Below are 21515 nucleotides of genomic sequence, written 5' to 3'. Positions count from 1 at the left end.
TTTTATTGGACATGTAAGGTCCTACTTCACACCGACGAGCTTTTCTGAATTTGTAGTTGTCCAGCTATGTGGCAGGAATAATCCACTTGTGATGTAACGGTGACGATTTACACATCACGGGCCGTGGCCCTGCTAACGTGGCACGCGCTCGCTGTATCCGGACCACTTCTAGGTGCTGTAAGTTGAATGTAGAATATGTCTAAATACTAATGTTTCCAGAGATCAGTATGACGACGTCTATTTTACATGTGGGATTCAAATGTTTTATATTTGTATTTTACATTGAATTAATAAAAATGTCAAATAACGGAAGTCTTGTCTCCAATTCTCCATTATACTACTATTCATATACTTAAAATATCCTGAGAAATATTTTTTTTGCTTGTCTGTTCCCTCCTACCTGTGCTACTGAGGCTAGCAGACCGGATCAGTCTCCTTCCACCTCTGGCAGCCAACATAGTGCTTAATTAGTTTCTCTTTGCTATACAGGTTGGGCACCATACTGTCATAACTGTTATAATGCTTAATTGGGTGAATTCTCTTAACCCCTTCTTGAGCAGCCAATTTTAACATTTTCACTCTCCCCCCTTCCAAGAGCCATATATATATATTTTTTTTTTCATCCACATGCACCATGTTCCAAATTATCATGCAGTTTGGATTTAGTGTCAAAGGTGTATTTTTTTCCACGTAAAATCAAGGATGGTATTGTGCCTAAGGCACTCTGGCTCACTGAAATCAACCTCAAGCAACCGTGATAATTTAGTTTGCCGAGTGCCCGATTAAAGGACAAAGTACTTAATAATGTGAAACATCCTTTAAGTAGGCACAGGCTTCAATCAAAATGGGAAAGAAAAAGGATCCCTTTGTTGTAGAAAAGAGTTAAACAGTGTGATGCCCTGGACAAGGTATGAAAACATGAAATATTTCACAAAAACTTAACCATGATCATTGTACTGCTGATACAGGGCACAGATGGGTTAGTGCAGATAAAGGCATAATGAGAAAGGTTTCTGCCAGACAAATTCATTGGATTAAGAGAGCAGCTGCTAAAATGCCAAAAAGGTATTTGAAGACGCTGCTGCCCGTGGAATCCTGAGGACCTCAAGGTGTAGGATCCTCCAGAGCATAAACCTACTATTCGGCCACCCCTAAACAGTGCTCACATGCAGGAGAGGTTGCAGTTAGCCCAGAAATACATAAAAACTAATTTTAAAACAGTCTTTTTTTTATTTTTATTAATGAGTGCCATGCAACCATGGATGGCCACCATGTCCAAAGAAGACTGCAGCATCAGCACGGAGTCATATTTTGGGCCGGAATCATGGTGAAAGAGCCGTTAGGCCTCTTTAGGGTCCCTGAAGGTGTGAAAGTAACCTCTAAGTTTATAACGTTCCGACTGACCACTTTCTTCAATGATACAAAAAGAACCATCTTCATGCTGACAATGCACCATCTCATGCTGCAAAGAAACCTGAGTTACTGGCTGCTATTGGAATAAAAGGAGATAAACTCATGGTGCGGCCACCATCCTCTCCTGACCTCAACCCTATAGAGAACCTTTGGAGGATCATCCAGCACAAGATCTATGAGGGTGGGAGGCCGTTCACATCAAAACAGCAGCTCTGGGAGGCGATTCTGACTTCATGCAAAGAAATCCAAGCAGAAACTCTCCAAAAACTCACAAGTTAAATGGATGCAAGAATTGTGAAGGTGAGATCACAATGAAACTATAAATTAATTTTAATTTTAAGACAATTTCTGTACAAAATACTATACATATGGGAGGTCATACAGCCCTCGTAGTGCGATGTGATGATCCCGGATCAGTCTCGGAGTCTCTTTTTGACTCCCTTCCAAACAACAGGTTTACTAGAGCCTGTCGCGCCATCATCATCCTCGTCATTATCATCATCATCCTCATCCTTCTCCTTGCCTTCTTCTCCAGAGTCTTCATCACTTCCTTTTGCTCCCTCGCCACTTTCCTCCTCTTCATCCTCATCAGTATCTTCCTCCTCCTCCTCATCATCATCATCGGTGAATCTGATTTCAAGATATAAGACTCTGTTGTCGTTAACTGATAATTGTATCACTAAAATCTAGATTTCAGCCATTTCTACCTTCACAGCTGTGAAATTTAAAAAATGCAGATCGATTTGACCATACAATCTACCGTTTTATGTTTACAGCTCCTCTGCAGATCCATGTGTCTCCACCGTATCAGATTACAAAAAAAAAAATCTGCATACTTTTATCTTACAAAAGGGCTCGCGAAAATTTTTAAAACTGGAATTCGATTGGTTAAAGTAGGAAAAGTCACTTTAAAAAAAAAAAAACTCCCCCCCCCCCCCCCCTTCCAGAAAAATGAAAACCAAAAATGTACCTTTTGGAACAGATGACTCTGTTGGGATTTGAGAATTCTCTGCCAGAATCAACATCAAATGGATCTGAAAAACAAATTAAGAAGTTATTTGGGAAATATTAATTAAGCGTATTGTTTTTGTAATAAAACCCATACCCCGTGATAAGCCGCCTAGAAGCTCTTCCCATACCATGAAGTACACGTATGTCACACACATGTCATTGCAATACATCACACAAGAAAGTTCAAATCCCCTAAGTAATAAATGTAAAAAAATGATAAAATAAAAAAAAAAAAATACAAATATTCAAATACAAATGTAAGGAAATAAAACATTAAAGTTAACCCACTTGGTAAACGGCATAAAGGGCGCAAAAAAAAAAAAAAAACAGAACTGCCACTTTTCAGCCACAGCACTACTTCCAAAAATTCAATAAAAAATGTAAGTAGTAAATATCTAGAAATGGTAGCGATAAAAACTACAGTTTCACACGCAAAAAAACAAACAAACAAAAAAAAACTTTAAACAGTACCATCAACGGAAAAAATATTAAAAAAAAAGTTATGGGTCTATCAAAATAAAGACAAAAAACAAAAAATATATATATATATATCATACGGCTATGTTGGCACACACAAACAAATGGCTCTTAGAAGAAAGGGAGGAAAAAAAAAAAAAACAGCGAAAAAACAAATGGTCCCGAAAGGGTTAAAGTGGTTTTGCCATCATGACAAGCCCCTACTATTTGCCCTATTAGGGTATATCGAAGCCATTCAGAGGGGCTACAGCTCGTGGACCCTTCTACACCACAAACTATTCATGAGTTACATGGTCGGCCATTCATATTTCCGACTAAAGTTTAAGACAATGGCCGGATGGAGTTTCCTGGGCTGAGAGAAGATGGCGCTGGAGATCAAAAACCATAAAAAAAAAACAAAATAAAGAAAGATTATAATAATAATAAAAAAAAAAAATCAGTTGTAAACATCCCTTTAAATAGAAAAATGGGAGAGGCAATGTCTCTATTATATAACTTATATATCACCTTATAACAAAAAAAAAAAAATATATATATATATATATATTTTTTTTTTTACTAAAAAAACTTTTGAGTATTAAAATAAATAAAAGTCCTTGCACCTCCCCCAGATACAGGGCCAACCCCCCCAGAATCAGAGCCACGCACCTATCTCTTCGGCATCCTTATGGTGGTCTGCGGCCAGGAATTCGGCTTCTACCTTGCTCACTCCCTCCACGTCTTGGCACTTACTGTACTGATCCAGCAGCTCCTTGTTCAGTTCCAGAAACACTTTCCCCCATTTAAATTTCCTCAATAAAATCGTGGCCAAATCTGGAAATCCTAAATAAAAAGACATCAGATTCCAATGAGAGGGAGGGAGGAGCGGACGCCGGGCAGACCATCGTCGTACATACACATGGCGGCGTCACTACTCACCCACAATGCAAAAAGTTGCAGCAAAGGCTTCCACGCAGGACAGTTTGCAGGGACGGCCGTAATTGACCGGGTTCGCAGCCACCAGGTACGGCAGGAGTCGAGGATGGCTTCCTTTCATTTTTGTAAATGGCGTCTCGTCCAGCTTTGCCCAGGAACAATCAATAACTGCGACCCCGCCGTCCGCAACGATCTGCCTGATCGTCACATGAACATATAAATACAAAATCATTCTGGCACAGATGTACAGGCGACAGAACAGCGAGAAAAACGATACCTGTCTTGTAGTGATCCGATGTGCCAGCGCTGAGAAATCGAGCTTTGAAGCCGCATGCAAATTAACCTGGAGGTTCCTCGGGGGCGTGTCAACTGCATAAACACGCCTTAATGCACTCTCAGGCTAATCTGCATGTGACTTTAAGGCTCCAAACCATTAATATGCTTGTGTAGGCCTTTAAAAGACAAACAAGTTGAACCCTTTATGACCCCAAAAAGAAATTGGGTCAAGTTCTGTATCTACATGATTTGGAAAAAGACGATGCACTTACAGCTTCTCAGCCTCACGCTGTACTTCCCAACCAGCAGCACCCTCCCCGGCTGACTGACAGGTCGTTTGCTCTGATACATGGCCACGGACCTGTCAATCAACCAGAAGGGGGTGGTGCTAGGCAGGGAATACAGCGCGAGACTAAGAAGCTGTAAGTGCATCTTCATGTTCCAATGCCCTACCAGACACGCACACACATATATATATATATATATATATATATATATATATATATATATATATATATATATATATATATACACACATACATACGGGTTGTCCTGATCATAGAGTCCAAGCATGAGACTATATTACTTATGGGAACTCTTCAAGTAGAGGAGTGCTGCCACCTAGTGCAGGGGTCCCCAACTCCAGTCGTCAAGGCCCACCAACAGGTCATGCTTTCAGGATTTCCTTAGTCTTGCCCAGGTAATAATTGCATCACCTGTGCAATGCAAAGGAAATCCTGAAAGCATGACCTGTTGGTGGGCCTTGACGACTGGAGTTGGGGACCTCTGACCTAGTGGACTTGTGATGTTAGAGTACTTCATCAATTACTTGCCCTGCTAGCTGACAGTCTCCCCCTTAGATTAACTAGTCTAATATCAAAGTAAAGAATGTATTTGTCCTATTTGTTTGTGTGCAGGACTTACTTGTCAGCGGGGGATACATAGAGCGTCCCCATAGGACTCAGGATCAGACCATTGAACCTCTGGTTTAGGCGCAGGGTCCTGACCAGACCTTTCCGGGCCAGCTTTCGACCAGTACATCTCTTGGGGTCACAGTGTCCCAGCTCCCACATTGCCAGGGGACATGGAAACTTCACCCTGCTCTCTCCATCGTCTCCAGCTGCGTCCCCCTGAATACTGGCTGTAGGGGGGCAAAGAAGAAAAGTCATCATGCTGGAACTATGGGGCATTAGGACTAGGGCACAGTTATATGTTCAGTGTATGGGACTATGAGGTGGTATTCTCAGGACATGTGACTGTTTGGCGGTATAATTTAGGTGCTCCTATATATTTCTTGTTATTGGGGCTCTATCATAGCGGCAGTGTATGAGGCTCGTACAGTTACTGGGTGCGATTATTCAGACACTATATGGCGCCGTCATTGGCAGTAGTATGGCAGTAATATACAGTGGGGCAAAAAAGTATTTAGTCAGTCAGCAATAGTGCAAGTTCCACCACTTAAAAAGATGAGAGGCGTCTGTAATTTACATCATAGGTAGACCTCAACTATGGGAGACAAACTGAGAAAAAAAAATCCAGAAAATCACATTGTCTGTTTTTTTAACATTTTATTTGCATATTATGGTGGAAAATAAGTATTTGGTCAGAAACAAACAATCAAGATTTCTGTCTCTCACAGACCTATAACTTCTTCTTTAAGAGTCTCCTCTTTCCTCCACTCATTACCTGTAGTAATGGCACCTGTTTAAACTTGTTATCAGTATAAAAAGACACCTGTGCACACCCTCAAACAGTCTGACTCCAAACTCCACTATGGTGAAGACCAAAGAGCTGTCAAAGGACACCAGAAACAAAATTGTAGCCCTGCACCAGGCTGGGAAGACTGAATCTGCAATAGCCAACCAGCTTGGAGTGAAGAAATCAACAGTGGGAGCAATAATTAGAAAATGGAAGACATACAAGACCACTGATAATCTCCCTCGATCTGGGGCTCCACGCAAAATCCCACCCCGTGGGGTCAGAATGATCACAAGAACGGTGAGCAAAAATCCCAGAACCATGCGGGGGGACCTAGTGAATGAACTGCAGAGAGCTGGGACCAATGTAACAAGGCCTACCATAAGTAACACACTACGCCACCATGGACTCAGATCCTGCAGTGCCAGACGTGTCCCACTGCTTAAGCCAGTACATGTCCGGGCCCGTCTGAAGTTTGCTAGAGAGCATTTGGATGATCCAGAGGAGTTTTGGGAGAATGTCCTATGGTCTGATGAAACCAAACTGGAACTGTTTGGTAGAAACACAACTTGTCGTGTTTGGAGGAAAAAGAATACTTAGTTGCATCCATCAAACACCATACCTACTGTAAAGCATGGTGGTGGAAACATCATGCTTTGGGGCTGTTTCTCTGCAAAGGGGCCAGGACGACTGATCCGGGTACATGAAAGAATGAATGGGGCCATGTATCGTGAGATTTTGAGTGCAAACCTCCTTCCATCAGCAAGGGCATTGAAGATGAAACGTGGCTGGGTCTTTCAACATGACAATGATCCAAAGCTCACCGCCAGGGCAACGAAGAAGTGGCTTCGTAAGAAGCATTTCAAGGTCCTGGAGTGGCCTAGCCAGTCTCCAGATCTCAACCCTATAGAAAACCTTTGGAGGGAGTTGCAAGTCCGTGTTGCCAAGCGAAAAGCCAAAAATATCACTGCTCTAGAGGAGATCTGCATGGAGGAATAGGCCAACATACCAACAACAGTGTGTGGCAACCTTGTGAAGACTTACAGAAAACGTTTCACCTCTGTCATTGCCAACAAAGGATATATTACAAAGTATTGAGATGAAATTTTGTTTCTGACCAAATACTTATTTTCCACCATAATATGCAAATAAATTGTTAAAAAAACAGACAATGTGATTTTCTGGATTTTTTTTCTCAGTTTGTCTCCCATAGCTGAGGTCTACCTATGATGTAAATTACAGACGCCTCTCATCTTTTTAAGTGGTGGAACTTGCACTATTGCTGACTGACTAAATACTTTTTTGCCCCACTGTACATTATAGAGGAGGTTTGCCCTGGGACCTCCACTGATCCTGAATGAGCTGTCCAATGGGAATCCGAAGGAGGAGACGTCGTTCTATAATATACACATGCCCTACTACAGGGGTCCCCAACCTATGGAGCGCAGACCCCTGATTTGTGGCTGTCTGACCAGGTGAGCACCACTTTTGATTGTAATAATGTCCACAGGACAGAGACACCTGGGAGATTATTACTATATAAGGGGACACTCGGGACATTATTACTATATAAGGGGGACACTCGGGGCATTATTACTATATAAGGGGGCACTCGGGACATTATTACTATACAAGGGGACACTCGGGGCATTATTACTATACAAGGGGACACTCGGGACATTATTACTATACAAGGGGACACTCGGGGCATTATTACTATACAAGGGGACACTCGGGACATTATTACTATATAAGGGGGCACTCGGGACATTATTACTATATAAGGGGGCACTCGGGACATTATTACTATATAAGGGGGCACTCGGGACATTATTACTATATAAGGGGGCACTCGGGACATTATTACTATATAAGGGGGCACTCGGGGCATTATCTATATATATATAATTGTCTAAGGGTTTTTCCGTCTGTCTGTCTTTCTGTCTGTCCTGGAAATCCCGCGCCTCTGATTGGTCGAGGCCGCCAGGCCTCGACCAATCAGCGACGGGCACAGCGACGTTAATGTCATAATGGTTGCCATGGCGACGATGATGTCATAAAGATTGCCTCGACCAATCAGCGACGGGCACAGTCTGCCGCGAATTCTGGAATCATCATTGTCCATATACTACGGGGACATGCATATTCTAGAATACCCGATGCGTTAGAATCGGGCCACAATCTAGTTACTATATAAGGGGGCACTCGGGGCATTATTACTATATAAGGGGACACTCGGGACATTATTACTATATAAGGGGGCACTCGGGACATTATTACTATATAAGGGGACACTCGGGACATTATTACTATATAAGGGGACACTCGGGACATTATTACTATATAAGGGGAGACTCGGGGAATTATTACTATATAAGGGGAGACTCGGGGCATTATTACTATATATGGGGACACTCGGGGCATTATTACTTTATAAGGAGACACTCGGGGCATTATTACTTTATAAGGGGGCACTCGGGGCATTATTACTGTATAAGGAGACACTCGGGGCATTATTACTGTATAAGGGGACACTCGGGGCATTATTACTATATAAGGGGGCACTCGGGACATTATTACTATATAAGGGGGCACTCGGGACATTATTACTATATAAGGGGACACTCGGGGCATTATTACTATATAAGGGGACACTCGGGACATTATTACTATATATGGGGACACTCGGGGCATTATTACTATATATGGGGACACTCGGGGCATTATTACTATATAAGGGGGCACTCGGGACATTATTACTATATAAGGGGGCACTCGGGGCATTATTACTATATAAGGGGACACTCGGGACATTATTACTATATAAGGGGACACTCGGGGCATTATTAGTATACAAGGGTACACTCGGGGCATTATTACTATATATGGGGACACTCGGGACATTATTACTTTATAAGGAGACACTCGGGGCATTATTACTATATAAGGGGACACTCGGGGCATTATTACTGTATAAGGAGACACTCGGGGCATTATTACTATATAAGGGGACACTCGGGGCATTATTACTATATAAGGGGACACTCGGGGCATTATTACTATATAAGGGGACACTCGGGGCATTATTTTATTACTATATAAGGGGACACTCGCGGCATTATTACTATATAAGGGGACACTCGGGGCATTATTACTATATAAGGGGACACTCGGGGCATTATTTTATTACTATATAAGGGGACACTCGCGGCATTATTACTATATAAGGGGACACTCGGGGCATTATTACTATATAAGGGGACACTCGGGACATTATTACTATATAAGGGGACACTCGCGGCATTATTACTATATAAGGGGACACTCGGGGCATTATTACTATATAAGGGGACACTCGGGACATTATTACTATATAAGGGGACACTCGGGGCATTATTACTATATATGGGGACACTCGGGGCATTATTACTATATAAGGGGACACTCGGGGCATTATTACTATATAAGGGGACACTCGGGGCATTATTACTATATAAGGGGACACTCGGGGCATTATTACTATATAAGGGGACACTCGGGGCATTATTACTATATATGGGGACACTCGGGGCATTATTACTATATATGGGGACACTCGGGGCATTATTACTATATATGGGGACACTCGGGGCATTATTACTATATATGGGGACACTCGGGGCATTATTACTATATAAGGGGACACTCGGGGCATTATTACTATATATGGGGACACTCGGGGCATTATTACTATATATGGGGACACTCGGGGCATTATTACTATATAAGGGGACACTCGGGGCATTATTACTATATAAGGGGACACTCGGGGCATTATTTTATTACTATATAAGGGGACACTCGGGGCATTATTACCATATAAGGGGACACTCGGGACATTATTACTATATAAGGGGGCACTCGGGGCATTATTACTATATAAGGGGGCACTCGGGGCATTATTACTTTATAAGGGGACACTCGGGGCATTATTACTATATAAGGGGACACTCGGGGCATTATTACTATATAAGGGGACACTCGGGGCATTATTTTATTACTATATAAGGGGACACTCGGGGCATTATTACTATATAAGGGGACACTCGGGACATTATTACTATATAAGGGGGCACTCGGGGCATTATTACTATATAAGGGGGCACTCGGGGCATTATTACTTTATAAGGGGACACTCGGGGCATTATTACTATATAAGGGGACACTCGGGGCATTATTTTATTACTATATAAGGGGACACTCGGGTCATTATTGCTCTGAAGGTTATGAATTCCCACGTCCCCCCTACACACCAGCACACAGGGGGCTTCTAGGATTTTCGGCATAGAGTGTGGCTCTCCAGGCCACAATGTTGGGGGGCTCTGCCGCGGTCGGACACATGGGCGCTTTCTGCCCACATTAGATGCCAGGTCACCAGGGCCCGTACTCACCGTCCAGCGCTTCGTGCACCTCGCAGGTGAAGCTTTCCAGGCTCTTGGACGTCTTCTTAAACCTCGATTCCTTGTGTTGGGGTCGCCCGACCTTCTGCGGCTTCTTTCGCCCCATGGCTGCTCACAGCTGGAATATATGACGCTGACTGTACGGGGGGCTACACACTGTCCTATACCCCTCCACATCAGTGCCTGTGCCTCTCGGCCGGCCCCAGGAAGCCCACCCCGGACACCGACACCCAGGAACACTGCTTCTCCATAATGTGGGGACATTTCCTTCTGGTACAGACCAATTTACGAGAATTCTAGAGTAATAGCCATATGTAAATCAGGCTAGAAGTGCAGTGAGGGCGTGTCAGGATGAGGAGGGGGTCGTACCAGTACAAAGACACGCCCCCACTGCACTTCTAGTCTAATTTGCATATGGATATTACTCTAGATTTGTTATGAATAAATCTCTACACATAAAGCAGCCATTCCTGCTATGAGCAGACGTCGTCCTGCTCTCAGCTGTGGGGGGTTTATGAGTTTTTTTGCTTGTGAACGTAAGAAGGTTTCCACCACTGACAGAAGCAGGGAGCCGCCATATTACACTGGTTGTGTCCGTACATAAAACAGGAGCCCCCCATTGTGATATCACGACCCCCAGGAGCCGCCTGCGGCCGCTGACAGGACGATAACCCCCCACTATCCGCCATTACTTCCCATCTCACCTCTCCGCAGCGCTCTTCTCACGTGTTTCCCTACAACAATTATTAGTTTCACGTCTCCGCCTCCCCAGGATTATTACTCCCTGCTGGTTCCTATAATCCCAATGTTACCAGACTTCCTCACACTTTATGTCTAATATATATATATATATATATATATATATGCTTTATACACCTTCATGATATCAGTCAGTGATCTGCAGACAGAGCGCAGCGCCCGGACGCAGACTCGCCCTCCCGCCTCACATTACCCCATTTTTCTGGACGTCACTCACAATATCTCCTCTGCTCCACTTCCGGGTGGTGGAATAGTCATGTGACCGCGCATCATGGCGGCCTGGCTGTGGCTTTTCCTGTGTTCAGGTGAGGAGATCGGTCACCAATGTTATGTCATGGAGTCTGAAAGCCGCAGCAACCAAGGCGGTGTTGTTCTAACTGTCCTGTCACTGCATTCTGGGACTTGTAGTTCCTGCAGCAATCTCAGGGAATTCTGGCACTTGTAGTTCCTGCCATATCCTCAGAGAATTCTGGCACTTGTAGTTCCTGCCATAATCTCATGTAATTCTGGGACTTGTAGTTCCTGCCATAATCTCATGTAATTCTGGGACTTGTAGTTCCTGCCATAATCTCATGTAATTCTGGGACTTGTAGTTCCTGCCATAATCTCATGTAATTCTGGGACTTGTAGTTCCTGCAGCAATCTCAGGTAATTCTGAGACTTGTAGTTCCAGCTATAATGATAGGGAATTCTGGAACTTATAGTCCCCGCAGTAATTCTGGGAGTTGTAGTTCCTGTAAATGCTGTATTATGGGGCCTGTAGACCTATTAGCTGTGCTATGCTGGGACTAGTAGTTCCCCTGTGTGCCCATTACATGATCAGGATAGATTTGATTGACAAAAAGCAGAGATCTTGCCCGCACCGTATATTGGGGACCACCGCGCCGTATATTGGGGACCACCGCGCCGTATATTGGGGACACAGCGCCGTATATTGGGGACCACCGCGCCGTATATTGGGGACACAGCGCCGTATATTGGGGACCACCGCGCCGTATATTGGGGACCACCGCGCCGTATATTGGAGACCACCGCGCCGTATATTGGGGACCTCGCACCGTATATTGGGGACCACCGCACCGTATATTGGGGACCACCGCACCGTATATTGGGGACTACCGCGCCGTATATTGGGGACCACCGCGCCGTATATTGGGGACCACCGCGCCGTATATTGGGGACCACCGCGCCGTATATTGGGGACCACCGCGCCGTATATTGGGGACCACCGCGCCGTATATTGGGGACCACAGCGCCGTATATTGGGGACCTCGCACCGTATATTGGGGACCACCGCACCGTATATTGGGGACTACCGCGCCGTATATTGGGGACCACCGCACCGTATATTGGGGACTACCGCACCGTATATTGGGGACCCCGCACCGTATATTGGGGACCACCGCGCCGTATATTGGGGACCTCGCACCGTATATTGGGGACCACCGCACCGTATATTGGGGACTACCGCGCCGTATATTGGGGACCACCGCACCGTATATTGGGGACTACCGCACCGTATATTGGGGACCCCGCACCGTATATTGGGGACCACAGCGCCGTATATTGGGGACACAGCACCGTATATTGGGGACACAGCACCTTATATTGGGGACCACAGCACCGTATATTGGGACACAGCACCGTATATTGGGGACACAGCACCGTATATTGGGGACCACAGCGCCGTATATTGGGGACCCCGCACCGTATATTGGAGACCACCGCACCGTATATTGGGGACACAGCACCGTATATTGGGGACCACAGCACCTTATATTGGGGACACAACACCGTATATTGGGGACCACAGGACCGTATATTGGGGACCACCGCACCGTATATTGGGACACAGCACCTTATATTGGGGACACAGCACCGTATATTGGGGACCACAGGACCGTATATTGGGGACCACCGCACCGTATATTGGGACACAGCACCTTATATTGGGGACACAGCACCGTATATTGGGGACCACAGCACCGTATATTGGGGACCACAGGACCGTATATTGGGGACCACCGCACCGTATATTGGGGACACAGCACCGTATATTGGGGACACAGCACCGTATATTGGGGACCACAGCACCGTATATTGGGGACCACAGGACCGTATATTGGGGACCACCGCACCGTATATTGGGGACCACAGGACCGTATATTGGGGACCACCGCACCGTATATTGGGGACACAGCACCGTATATTGGGGACACAGCACCGTATATTGGGGACCACAGCACCGTATATTGGGGACCACAGCACCGTATATTGGGGACCACAGCACCGTATATTGGGGACCACAGGACCGTATATTGGGGACACAGCACCGTATATTGGGGACCACAGCACCGTATATTGGGGACCACAGCACCGTATATTGGGGACCACAGCACCGTATATTGGGGACCACAGCACCGTATATTGGGGACCACAGCACCGTATATTGGGGACCACAGCACCGTATATTGGGGACCACAGGACCGTATATTGGGGACACAGCACCGTATATTGGGGACCACAGGACCGTATATTGGAGACCACCGCGCCGTATATTGGGGACCACAGGACCGTATATTGGGGACACAGCACCGTATATTGGGGACCACAGGACCGTATATTGGGGACCACAGTCGTCGCTCCTGGAGCCGGGGCCCTTTATAGTGGAGTGTTATTCTCCCCTGACACATGAAGCCGCGATCTGATTGGTCGCTTGGCGTCGGATGTTATCGGTTATTACACTCCCGGCTATAATATATCGGTTTGTCTTTCAGTCTATGATGCGGCTGCTACAAAGATGAAGATTGTGGAGGAACCCAACACGTTCGGGTCGGTGAAAACCTTCTTGTGTTATTTTATAGCCTCCAGATACTGAAGGCTGATCGCCAGGAGAGGTCCCCAGTATCAGATTAGTGGGGGTCTGACGCCCCCACTAGTAATAGCTTGGAGCAGCACTGTACACCATACAGTGGCCGTACTCGGGTACTGCAGCTCAGATCACATTCACATGAATAGGAGCCGAGCTGCAGAACCGATAACGGCCACTGTGTGGAGCTGTTCTGGTTCTCCATATGCATATATAGACGTCCCTAATATAACTGTACCAGTAAAGCAGACACGTGGGGTCCGGACAGGTTTATACGGACAGTTTTCCTATTTCTTGGCTGCCTGTGAATGAACGTGTGGTGGTGACGGCCATATTCACTTCTCTCCAAGGTTGAACAATCCTTTCTTATCGCAGACAAACAAGCTGCAGCCAAGGACAGATCCCTCTATGGTCTCAGGTAACACTAAACTATTCTACCAATGCTGCGGGGCACAGGACATGATAATGGGCAGGTTGTAAATGGTCTTCTTTCTAATATACACAGCGCCACTTCTGTCTTCAGGTTGTTTGTGGTATTGCATCTCAACTCATATTAAAAGGATGGGGATAAGCTGCAATACCATACACAACCTGGAGAGAAGTGTGGCGCTGTTTACAGAAAAATAGCTCCTTTACGGAAGTGTTTCTCAAGGTTCCCCAACAGGCCATCTTTCCTGGCCTTCCTTGGTGTGGCATGTAATTATTGCCATCAGTGCCCTCTCTCTAGGGTATCCTCCAATCATGACCTGTTGGGGGGCCTTGAGGACTAGACGCCATTATCCTGGGTGATGTTTTTTCCTGTTCCCTCTTGTATTTGCAGGACCCCCGCATCTTTTCAGGTTGGCTGGAAAATGTTTCAGTTTTGTGGAATCCACGTAAGTAGTATATGTGGGGGGCTCAGCAGAGAACCCAGATTGGGGTCCTCAAGCACTGATATGCTCCATAGATGGCTGTCAGTCAGTGCCGGGGTCCGGTTACAGCCGCCGGTCACTATGTGCTGAGCGGTGACTGAATCCGGAGGCTGCTGGGAGGAAAATAACTTTATTCTTCCCGGCAGCCTCCGGTTTCAGTATTTTGCAGAATGCCAGTTATAGTATCGGAGTGATTGGCTGCATGTCCTATGTTTGGGGGCCGCAGAGCAGTATTGGGGTACGTGTGACCTGCGTGCATTAACCCTCTCATCCTCATCTTCACCACATTAGATACAAGTACGAGTTCTGCCCCTTTCACAATGTCACGCAGCACGAGCAGACCTTCCGCTGGAACGCCTACAGCGGGATATTGGGGTAAGACGGCATTGGGGACAGGTAGTCTCAGGCTAAGATGTAATGGATCTATCGGAGGAAAGCAATATGTGCCCTCACCTGGACTTATGGAATACTGAGGCGACTGCTGTTCTGTTTTAGGATATGGCAAGAGTGGGAAATAGAGAACAACACGTTCACAGGCATGTGGATGAGATCCGGAGACTCCTGTGGAAACATGAACCGACAAACTAAGGTTTACCTGCAGTCTGTGCTGCTGAGCAGCCGTGTAACAATGCAATATATATATATACACACACACATCAAAGCAGACAGCGATACTACAAAGATTCATAGATTTCATTACAGTATCCGTAATGGTGTAGATCAGAGGTGTCAAACTGCATTCCTCGAGGGCCGCAAACAGGTCATGTTTTCAGGATTTCCTTGTATTGCACAGGTGATAATTTAATCACCTGCACAGAATGATTCCAGCACCTTGTGCAATACAAGGAAATCCTGAAAACATGACCTGTTTGCGGCCCTCGAGGAATGCAGTTTGACACCTCTGGTGTACAGTAATGGAGGCATATATGACAACATCTCTGGTGAAGGTATGACTGCCGGCATCCCTGGTGGTCTAGGGTAGTGACGGTATGACTATCAGAATCCCTGGTGGTCTAGGGTAGTGACAGTATGACTGCCGGCATCCCTGTCGGTGGGGTGGAGGGCGGCATACCTGGTGGTGGATTGGAAGGCGCAATCCCTGGTGGTGGGGTGGAGGGCGGCATACCTGTTGGATTGGAGTGTAATCCATGGTGGTGGGGTGGAGGGCGGCATACCTGGTGGTAGATTGGAAGGCGCAATCCCTGGTGGTGGGGTGGAGGGCGGCATACCTGTTGGATTGGAGTGTAATCCATGGTGGTGGGGTGGAGGGCGGCATACCTGGTGGTAGATTGGAAGGCGCAATCCCTGGTGGTGGGGTGGAGGGCGGCATACCTGTTGGATTGGAGTGTAATCCCTGGTGGTGGGGTGGAGGGCGGCATACCTGTTGGATTGGAGTGTAATCCCTGGTGGTGGGGTGGAGGGCGGCATACCTGTTGGATTGGAGTGTAATCCCTGGTGGTGGGGTGGAGGGCGGCATACCTGTTGGATTGGAGTGTAATCCCTGGTGGTGGGGTGGAGGGCGGCATACCTGTTGGATTGGAGTGTAATCCCTGGCGGTGGGGTGGAGGGCGGCATACCTGGTGGTAGATTGGAAGGCGCAATCCCTGGTGGTGGGGTGGAGGGCGGCATACCTGGTGGTAGATTGGAAGGCGCAATCCCTGGTGGTGGGGTGGAGGGCGGCATACCTGGTGGTGGATTGGAGGGCGGCATACCTGGCGGTGGGGTGGATGGGATGATGCCACCTTTTCTGGTAGTCCAGTGTAGTGAATGTCCATCTTTCTGGTGGTCTTGGGTAGTGAACAACTTTTTAATTTCTGCCAAGTTCTTTTTAGACAAGTGAATTATCTTAATTTTTGAGCCAAATTGACTTTGAGAAAACCCCACTCAGTGCCACAGGCCCGTCCCGTGTGGTGTGATCGCGTCTCCGGCTATGTGCACACGTTGCGGATTTTTCTGCACCGTTTTTAAAAAAATTCACAGGTAAAACGCACTGTGGATTACCCACAGAATTCCATCGTTTTTTGGGCAGTTTTCACCTCCGGCAGTTTTACACCTGCGGATTTCTATTATGGAGCAGGTGTAAACCACTGTGGAATCCGCACAAAGAATTGACATGCTGCAGAAAACACAAGGCAGCGTTTCGGCTCGTTTTTTTCCGCAGCATGTGCACTGCGGATTTTGTTTTCCATAGGTTTACATGGTACTGTACAACGCATGGAAAACTGCTGCGAATCCGCAGGCAAATCTGCACTGTGTGCTCATAGCCTCCATGTTCGGCCTTCTCATTTACATCCATGTGTACCTAACGCTGTCACATTGGACACAGGTTCACTTGGTTTGTGGAAGGAGCAACAAGCTGTCCGCGGTGTCGGAGCCAAGCACGTGCGTCTACTCCATGACGTTTGAGACCCCGTTGGTGTGCCACCCACACTCACTGCTCGGTAAGCCCCCCAGGAGAGATGCTGGCAGCGCCTCCTGGTCTTCCCACCATTAATTCTTGCTCTTGTGTCACAGTCTACCCGACTCTCGGAGAAACGATGAGAAGCCGATGGGACGAAGCCGAACAGTCCTTATATGATGAGCTTATTACTGAGCAGGTGCCCACCAGCCCGAAGCGGGGGCCGAATATGGCGGGGTCATCCATGCTTAGGAATATGATGCAGGTTGTTCTTTGCAGGGATATAAGAAACGACTTCAGGACATATTTCGAGAAGCCGGATATTTAAAGTCCTTAGAGAACAAAAGCGACATGCGGCCAAACCAGCCCCGATCTCTGAGCTTTGACTCACTGGCGCAGTGCACTCAGGTACGTACATAGCTGGTCACACAGCGTCCTGTAGGGGGCGACACTGAAAAGTCAGGTATATACATAGCTGGTCATAATGTTCTGTAGGTGGCGACACTGTGCAGTCAGGTATATACATAGCTGGTCATAATGTCCTGTAGGTGGCGAGACTGTGCAGCCAGGTATATACATAGCTGGTCATAATGTCCTGTAGGGAGCGACACTGTGCAGTCAGGTACATACATAGCTGATCACACCACATCCTGTAGGGGGCGACACTGTGCAGTCAGGTGCATACATAGCTGGTCATAATGTCCTGTAGGGAGCGACGCTGTGCAGTCAGGTATGTACCCAGCCTCTCCCCTATGTCAAGCCCTTCACTGGCTTCCTATCGCCCAGAGGCTCCAGTTCAAAACCCTCACACTGACATACAAAGCCATCCACAACCTGTCTCCTCCATACATCTGTGACATGGTCTCCCGGTACCTACCTACACGCAACCTCCGATCCTCTCAAGATCTCCTACTCTACTCCCCTCTCATCTCTTCTTCCCACAACCGCATCCAAGACTTCTCCCGTGCTTCCCCTGTACTCTGGAACTCTCTACCCCAACACATCAGACTCTCGCCTACCATAGAAACCTTCAAAAAGAACCTGAAGACCCACCTCTTCCGACAAGCCTACAACCTGCAGTGATCCTGAACTTACTGAACCGCCGCACAACCTGCCCTACCCTCTCCTAGTGTATCCTCACCCATCCCCTGCAGACTGTGAGCCCTCGCGGGCAGGGTCCTCCCTCCTTATGTACCCGTGTGCCTTGTTATCTGCTCATGTTTAATGTATTTGTCTATATTTGCCTCGTATTCACATGTAAAGCGCCATGGAATAAATAGCGCTATAAAAATGTATAATAATAATAATACCTAGCTGGTCATAGTGTCCTGTAGAGGGCGACACTGTGAAGGTATGTCTGCTCCTGGTGCAGGTTTCTGGTGTGGGGCCTAACGAGACGTATTCAATGGTTTGTTCTCAGGATCACACCGACCTGTCCGAGGAGATAAAGAGGCTACAGGGCATTTTGGAAAGACACGGCATTTCTTATCTCAAAAACGGTGAGTGTAAGAGTTAAAACAAGTTGCAGGATAGAAGGTAACGTGAGGATAATGCTGCAATCACACGGCCATGTTGTCCACCCTGCATCGAGTGCCCCCGTAGAAGAGGTTTAATACACTTATCGACAAAAATAATCACAATTATTCCTTTTATTTAGGGGGACACAGCTAGGACCTGATGGTACAAGCAGCTTCGTAATGGAGAGACGTCTACAAGACACTTACAGACCTACAGCTCTGCCAGCACACACTGCATGTATTCCCATCATTGTTAATGCATGTAATGTGTGCATGGCAGAGCTAGGGGTGTAATATATAGGCATTGGGAAGCATGTATGTAATATAGAACTGAAAAAGATAGCCGAGTACAGAGAATACAATGTACAGTATATTATGGAATTACTATGCATGCAATTTCCTTGTATTACATATACCGTATATACTCGAGTATAAGCTGAGATTTTCAACCCATTTTTTTTAGACTGAAAGTGCCCCTCTCGGCTTATACTCGAGTCATTGTCCCAGGGGAGGGGGAGCGGCAGCTGTCCATCATACTCACCTGCTCCCAGCGCATCTTTGCATGTCCCTGCTTCTCCGGCACCCCCAGCTCTTCCTGTGTTTAGCGGTCACGTGGTACCGCTAATTAAAGTAATGAATATGGACTCCCATAGGGGTGTAGCTGCATATTCATTCCTTTAATGAGCGGTACCAGTGACCGCTTAGGCTTGGTTCCCATTGCGTTAATGGGAAAGCGCTAACGGACAGCGTTGCACGGCGAAATTAACGCCGTGCAACGCGTCCGTTAGCGCGCCCATTCACGGCAATGGGAACGCGCAGCACTAGCGCGTGCCATGTTCGGCACGCGCTAGTGACGCGCCGGTGTTTCCTGGCGCGCCGCGGACGCTGCTTGCAGCGTCCGAGGCGCACCCGCGGTCCGTTCCCCGCTCTCGCAGATCGGGGATCTGCGAGAGCGGGGACGTTACCGCGACCCCAGGACGCGGCCCCATTAAAAACATTGCGTTAGTGCAATCCGTTTAGCGCTAGCGGGTTGCGCTAACGCAGTGTGACCCTAGCCTTAACATAGGAACAAGCTGCCGGCGTCAGAGACCACCGCATCGAAGAAGCAGGGACCGCGCCGGGATGGTGAGTATGACGGGGGAGATGAGCCATGCGGTATTCACCTGTCCCCATTCCACCACCGCGCACCGCTCCGGCTTCCGCGTCCTCTGGCTGTGACGTTCAGGTCAGAGGGCGCGATGATGTGTTTAGTGTGCGTGCCGGCCTCTGACCTGAACAGTCACTGCAGAGAGACGGAAGACAGAGTGGTGCGCAGCGGTGGAACGGGGACAGGTGAATATCACAAGTGCCGGTGTCCGCCTGCTCAGGACAAGAGGTGAGTATGTCTTTTTTTTTTTTTTAATCGCAGCATATGGGGCAAATGTTTCTATTGAGCATCTTATGAGGCCATAATCAACCTTTATGCAGAATTATCTGGGGCATATTTGTGTATGAATCATCTTATGGGGCCATCATAAACTGTATGGAGCATTATATGGGGCATATTTTAATATGGAGCATCTTATGGGACCCATCATGAACTGTATGGAGCATTATATGGGGCTCCTGATTCAATATGGATACTCAGAAACACTTAATCTACTGATGTCTCAATTAATTTTACTTTTATTGGTATCTATTTTTATTATTGAAATTTACCGGTAGCTGCTGCATTTCCCACCCTAGGCTTATACTCGAGTCAATAAGTTTTCCCAGTTTTTTTTTGTGGCAAAATTAGGGGGGGGTCGGCTTATACGGTAATAAAATACAAAAATTCTAAACTTAAAAATAAAGTTCTAATATACATATTAGACCCTTTTGTTCTTGATTTTCTTAAGTTATTACCATATATATATATAATTATATATATAAAATATTCTATTTTAATTATTTGAAGCTATTACTGTAGATATATCTTGCAAACGAGAAAAAGGCGTCTTGGCTTTGCGTCAGAGTATGTAGTCCAGAATTCCTTCTTATCACACACTGGTTCTCTTCTGGATACATCTCCATTTATAATATGTATAGAAAACAAAAAATGCAAAATCATTGCAACTAATTTCGATGCTTTATGAAATCTGCGTCCTTTTTCCCTCCAGGATCGTCTAACGCAGAATTACATCCTGCGAGTTCAGTCCCAGCAACTCCAAGGGGCGAAGAGAAATATCGGCTCCGTGGAGACACCGGAGACCGGGATGAACATTAGCTGCGGCCATGGCACGGCCATAGGGACGTTTAGAAACGGTCAATCATTTCTTGCTATAAGCCAAAGACACACAACATTCTTGTTCTATGGCTTCTAATCATATAGGTGTAAAATGAGGAAAAACAAGAAACGAAAACTTGCAATACCGTAATTGTTGATTTTTGTTACCCCAACAACATCTGTATGTTCTCCCGTGTTTTCAGGGGTTTCCTCCCACACTCCAAAAACCATACTGATAGGGAATGTACATTGTGAGGCCCGATGGGGACAGTGATGATAAATGTGTGTAAAGTGCTGCAGAATTTAAAAGTAAAAAATTTAAAAAATAGTCTATATAATTTTTTTTTCTCTACTAAAATAAAATCCGTACAATTTGGTATCGCCATAATCATCCTTATCCGGAGAATCCTGTTGCCAGATTATTTTTACAACAAAATGAAGGAAATAAAATAAAAAGTAATGGCGGAATTTAATTATTATTATTATTATTATTATTTCACTGACCAAATAAATCTGGTATCACTAATTCTGCTAACCTGAAGAATAAAACAGTCTTACCACTTGAAAAAAATAAAATAAGACATATG

The 21515-nt window shown here is 46.2% G+C and overlaps 2 protein-coding genes across 4 annotated transcripts; one reads left to right on the top strand and one right to left on the bottom strand.

Annotated features, from left to right (window-relative positions):
- Positions 1-1725: 1725 nt before the first annotated feature.
- On the bottom strand, positions 1726-11050 carry TSR3 (TSR3 ribosome maturation factor). 2 transcript variants are annotated; one of them, XM_069734300.1, is made up of 7 exons: positions 10934-11050; positions 10221-10347; positions 5017-5233; positions 3820-4013; positions 3550-3723; positions 2384-2447; positions 1726-2043 (listed from the first exon to the last, which is right to left on the bottom strand). In XM_069734300.1, the coding sequence occupies exons 2-7, from the start codon at positions 10333-10335 to the stop codon at positions 1827-1829; spliced, it is 981 nt and encodes a 326-aa protein (XP_069590401.1). In that variant the 5' UTR covers positions 10336-10347; positions 10934-11050; the 3' UTR covers positions 1726-1826. The 2 variants fall into 2 exon arrangements, with proteins under 2 accessions (XP_069590401.1, XP_069590400.1); XM_069734299.1 differs by lacking the exon at positions 10934-11050 and having other exon boundaries at positions 10221-10445.
- Positions 11051-11214: 164 nt separating this feature from the next.
- GNPTG (N-acetylglucosamine-1-phosphate transferase subunit gamma) lies at positions 11215-21256 on the top strand. 2 transcript variants are annotated; one of them, XM_069734298.1, is made up of 11 exons: positions 11215-11293; positions 13766-13820; positions 14208-14275; positions 14678-14732; positions 15060-15143; positions 15264-15357; positions 17095-17209; positions 17283-17365; positions 17446-17574; positions 18587-18665; positions 20822-21256. In XM_069734298.1, exons 1-11 carry the CDS (start codon positions 11260-11262, stop codon positions 20926-20928), a joined length of 903 nt encoding a protein of 300 aa, XP_069590399.1. In that variant the 5' UTR covers positions 11215-11259; the 3' UTR covers positions 20929-21256. The 2 variants fall into 2 exon arrangements, with proteins under 2 accessions (XP_069590399.1, XP_069590398.1); XM_069734297.1 differs by lacking the exon at positions 18587-18665.
- The last annotated feature ends 259 nt before the right edge of the window (positions 21257-21515 follow it).

The sequence above is a fragment of the Ranitomeya imitator genome, chromosome 7 (genome assembly GCF_032444005.1).
Source record: "Ranitomeya imitator isolate aRanImi1 chromosome 7, aRanImi1.pri, whole genome shotgun sequence".
Lineage (NCBI taxonomy): Eukaryota > Metazoa > Chordata > Amphibia > Anura > Dendrobatidae > Ranitomeya > Ranitomeya imitator.
The sequence above is the reverse complement of the archived record's forward strand: the minus strand, read 5'-3'. Positions and strand labels throughout refer to the sequence as shown.